This window comes from Teleopsis dalmanni, unplaced genomic scaffold (genome assembly GCF_002237135.1).
Source record: "Teleopsis dalmanni isolate 2A unplaced genomic scaffold, ASM223713v2 unscaffolded_contig_2258, whole genome shotgun sequence".
NCBI classification, from domain to species: domain Eukaryota; kingdom Metazoa; phylum Arthropoda; class Insecta; order Diptera; family Diopsidae; genus Teleopsis; species Teleopsis dalmanni.
This window is the reverse complement of record NW_024033640.1, coordinates 1919-7075: the sequence shown is the minus strand read 5'-3', so window position 1 is coordinate 7075 and position 5157 is coordinate 1919. Positions and strand designations below refer to the sequence as shown.

General features: G+C 28.1%; 1 protein-coding gene across 1 annotated transcript; it reads right to left on the bottom strand.

The window, feature by feature from the left end:
- Positions 1-2286: 2286 nt before the first annotated feature.
- LOC119664596 (period circadian protein-like) lies at positions 2287-2724 on the bottom strand. Its single transcript, XM_038074055.1, has 2 exons — positions 2581-2724; positions 2287-2518 (listed from the first exon to the last, which is right to left on the bottom strand). The coding sequence occupies exons 1-2, from the start codon at positions 2686-2688 to the stop codon at positions 2456-2458; spliced, it is 171 nt and encodes a 56-aa protein (XP_037929983.1). The 5' UTR covers positions 2689-2724; the 3' UTR covers positions 2287-2455.
- Between the last annotated feature and the right edge of the window lie 2433 nt (positions 2725-5157).

The following is a 5157-nucleotide window of genomic DNA, read 5'->3' as shown; positions in this document are numbered from 1 at the left end:
AGACAATTTTTAATATTTATTTATTTTATATGTTGACATACAATGCCACTGAGTGTCATACAAGACACACTCCCTTCTTAGAAAATTGCGCCGTCTTTTATATGCATCCTCTTGAACTTTATGTGCAAAGTACACAAAGCTTTGAGTTTCTCTTAGTTAAACTTAATGCACTTTAACACTTTTGCACTAAAGCTTCCTTGTGCATCTTTTTGCAGCGAATTGCATTTTGACGTTTTTGACGTTTGCAAATGTTTGTTTACATTTTTACTTTTTACATGAAAGCGCCGGTGTTAGTAATTTTATCGTGTTTTTTTTTAAATTATTTATAATTTAATTTTATAATTATGAAAAATTATTTATTAATAAATTATTTAAATAAATTTGCGGGGATGAACAAAGAAGGAATGTATTTATTATTTTATTAAGATATATTTCTCTATTTATTACAAATTTATTTTCTCTTAATTTCAGATTGCTTCACGTGTTGCAGTTGCGTGCAGGCTGGGTGACTTTTTGGTAAATAGTTTCTAATAACTATGTTAAATGTTAATTCCTCTATTTTAATTTCAGATTTCTTCGAAATTTATTTAAATTTATGTAGGTTGGAAATTTGTGCAAAATTTTCATCCTTACAGTTGTTGTTGTCTTGTCCTAATATGGCAACAATGTACCTATCTCCACTATAGGTTGTATTGAATAACTCAATAGCTGACAAGTGATTGTCCTTCAATACTGCGGTCAAAGTCAGTATGCTAAGAAGAGCACCAATTTCAAGACAATTTGTATCTGCGAACGTTTTGCTTGTCAAATTAGTTGTTCGTATTAAAGATATCTCTGCATCTGTCCACTAAACTATTTCTGATATTATTTCGTCAGTAAAAAAAGCAGTGAAGGAAGAAATCGGATCACATAAGGCTTTACATGCTCTTGTGAGACCTCTTATTATTCGAACACCATTCATCGATAGAACTCTACCGGCATTTATTCCCTTCGAAGTAGTCCAGCAATATTGGCTTTTGCTTCTTGATGTTGGCTGAAGTACTCTTACTATCCGGCTGTCTAAAGACGACCTATTATTGTTGGTTTCTTCGTGTTCCGGGTCTGGCGATATATTTTCACGATTTTCCTGTACATTAAGATCTTTATCTTTTGCGTCTTTTTTGATATTTTGGAATATCATTTTCCGATACCACATCTTCTCTTTCACTCTCATTTTCGGTTAAGCTAAATTCATCTAGATATGTCAGATAAGTAGCTATTTGCGTGTCGTCTAATATTTCATTACTTTCCATTTTGCTTTTATTTACACTTACATGTACTGAATTTAAATAAAAAAACACAATAACTAATAATCGCTTCTCTTTCACTCTCATTTTCGGTTGAGCTAAATTCATCTAGATATGTCAGTTAAGTAGCTATTTGCGTGTCGTCTAATATTTCATTACTTTCCATTTTGCTTTTATTTACACTTACATGTACTGAATTTAAATAAAAAAACACAATAACTAATAATCACTCAAAAATTGTACAAGTAGCACAAAACATAAACATACATCTCGTAGACGTATGGCTTGGCAGTATCTCAATATATACAAATTTTACCACCGAAAATCAACTACCACTGGTAACGACTGAGATAAATGCAAATATGCATACGTTGTGAAAACATTTGTGAGAGAGAGAGAGCAAAATGTAAAAAGATCGTACGCCTCACAGACGTACATTATGAAAGCAGGGTTGAACTTATTATATTTATATATTTATACCGCAGCACCATACTGCAGCCGAGTAATGTACTCTCTTTTACGGTAATGTTTTTAAATACCAAAAAAAAAAATTCAAAAAGTTTTATCTTAATTCAAAATAATAAAAAATAAACAACACAAAAATTTTATTCAATTTATTTATGCTAATTTAAAGCTAGGCAAGTGCTTTGGTTAATGTTACTAATTAAATAAAAAAGTGACAAAAAACCTGGAACTAGAGCACTTAAAGTTTGTGTAGTCTCGTCTACTCGTCTACATGGTTAGTCATCGCTTCTAATTTGTTAGGCACGAGTTCTAAACCTGGCACTTGCAGCCCAAACAAATTATATACGGACTATGGTATAAACTAATTAAGAAATTCGATTATTTTCTAGAACCACTATTGATGAGAACTTGGCAATACTCGAAACAGCTTTGTATGGTCAGCCAAATTTCAATAAATTGAATAAAATTTTTGTCTTTGTCCTTTCTTTCTTTGCTATTTGAAAACCCTTTAAATTTTAAAAATAAAACAACCGGATAACCATTTAAAGAAACAAAATTAGCATTTATTTTTAAAAATATTCGTACAGTTTACACTTTGCCAATAGATTAATAACAGCAGTTTTATATTATTTAAACCATACTTTTTGATTTCATTTGCAGTGAAATTCGGTGATAAATTTATATAATTTTCCTACATGCAAGAATTATTGTTTACTATGTTGCGAATCGTTTTCTTCTTGTTCCTTTAACTTTACAACACTTTTTTCCTAGAAAAGATAATATTCAGTAAGGTACATTCATTTTGTTTTAATAGGTTAACCAAAAATACTTTGTATTTGCCCTGTTTGAACTCCTTGTCAGTTTCTTGTGGGCTGTCAGATCCATCAGTTATTTTAATAAATGATGAATAGAAGGATGAGAAACTTGAGCCATCCATATCGTCGCTATTACCATTACTATCAGTATTTGGCTAAAATATACAAAACAATGCATTTAATATTTAGCACTTAATCAAATAAATAATTTCACACTATTTTTATCAAATACATAGTTTCTAAAGAGTGCTTTTGGGTGATTCTTTTACTAACCGGACGGATTTTGGCAAAAAATTATCTCATGATCTACGATTTGGCTGAAATTTTAAATTTTTTATAAGCGCCTTTTATAAAATAAGAAGACCCGTATCTCGGGAAAAGATTTTGTGAAATTTTTCCTACGAGATATGGACCCATGGGGTTTTGAGAATTGGCATTGTAGACATATTTTCAAATGGGTATATCTCAAGTTCTATAAAAGATAGAAACTTGAAATTTACAGCGTTTCAAAGATAATTGATTGTACTTTTATGAAATTGTTTAAGTAATTAAAATTGTTTATATTTGAGTTCTAATATTAATCCTTAAACTTCAAAAAAAAAATTTCTCAAAACTATTATCATTTTTTATATTTTATTTAGATACAGTTTTAAATTTTACTACGAAATAAAAATTTTCGCACCTACCTTTTTCGGTGAAGTGTTATTTTGCTACAGTTGGAAAAATACTCTGCACAGGTAAGAAATCTATAGGAAATAAAAAAAGGTAAAGGTGTGACTATGTGCTGCAGTTATCTAGATAGTTCGGCTAGTAAGAAACTAATAAACTTTTTTCTTATATAGATGAATTAAGCCGTTTAATTATGATAAAATTCATAATTTAAAAACAGAAATGAAGCGAAACTAATTTGAAATGTTAATATTTTATGTATACATTTATTTTAAAAATAAACAGTAGACATTTTTGTGTAGTTTTTCTTCGGAAATTGATTTAATGGTATTATGGTGCATATGAGCAACGTAAAAACACCTGATAAATTAATTTTTTTTATTTAATTCTAAAAGGAATATCACAGTGGAAGTATTTATTTTTTAAGTAGAATTTGTATATTAATCTGAAGCAAAAGTAAAAAAAAAATTTGTGTGACATAATCCTTTTTTTTTACTGAAAAATCGTGTGTACATGTTTGGTGTGATATGAAAGATAAATAAATTTTTAAAAGTATATAGAATTTAATTACTAATCGAAATCAATAACATTATATAAGAATATTTGTAGCATATTCTTTGAAAATTCATTCAATGGACCCATGGGGTTTTAAGAATTGGCATTGTAGACATATTTTCAAATGGGTATATCTCAAGTTCTATAAAAGATAGAAACTTGAAATTTACAGTGCTTCAAAGATAATTGATTGTACTTTTGTGAAATTGTTTAAGCAATTTAAATTTTTTTTTTTCTCCCGCAAAACACATCAAGCACATGCGTACTACATTTCCATTGAATGAATTTTCAAAGAATATGCTACAAATATTCTTATATAATATTATATTAAATTCTATATACTTTTAAAAATTTATTTATCCTTCATATCACACCAAACATATACACACGAATTTTCAGTAAAAAAAACAGGATTATGTCACACAAAATTTTTTTTACTTTTGATTCAGATTAATACCCATTTAAAAATATGTCTACAATGCTAATTCTCAAAACCCCATGGGTCCATATCTCGTAGGAAAAATTTCACAAAATCGTTTCCCGAGATACGGGTCTTCTTATTTTATAAGAGGAGTTCATAAAAAAATTTCAGAAAAATCGGAGATCATGAGGTCAACAAGGTGTCCGAGTTGTAAAAGAATAACCCTTTTACAATACAAAGTATGAAAATCGTATTTTTTAAAATTTATATTTCAAAGTAACAGTTATTCTTTTTCATTCTGCATATTTTCTATAATAATTTGTCTTAATAAGATTATTGTGAATATGGAATATATGAATATGGTATCTAAAGTGGCCCTTAGACAGCATCGCGTGTTGACAACGCACGAAGTCTTCTCTCGCCATTACACATCAAATTTTACAACAATTTTTTAAACACGCCTCCAGCAAACAGTGCAAAATTTGTTCACTCATCAGTATTAAAGCAATCGCTGAAGTGTCAACAGCGGCTGCTATGCGTAATTTCCATACGAAAAATGATGTTTTACATTTAATTTATAATTTTAAATTATATGTTTATTTTTATAATTTCAATTTTTATATTTATTTTTATATATATTATATTTTATTTAATTTAATTTTTTTTTGGTATATTTTAATAACAAATTTTCTGTCGGTGCACAATGCAATTAATATTTAAAATAAAATATTCATTGTAATTTAATGTTTGGTTATTTATATATTTTTGTTAGCCCAAGGTTATTAATATTTTAGTTCTTCTTAATAACTTGTTTTGGAAATTAAAAAATTTTACCTATTTAGAAAATATAAATATTTAAAATAAAAGATACAATTCATTTATATTTGCAAAGCATCGCATGCTAACGACAAATAATGTGTGCATATAAACGATATTTACGCTTCCA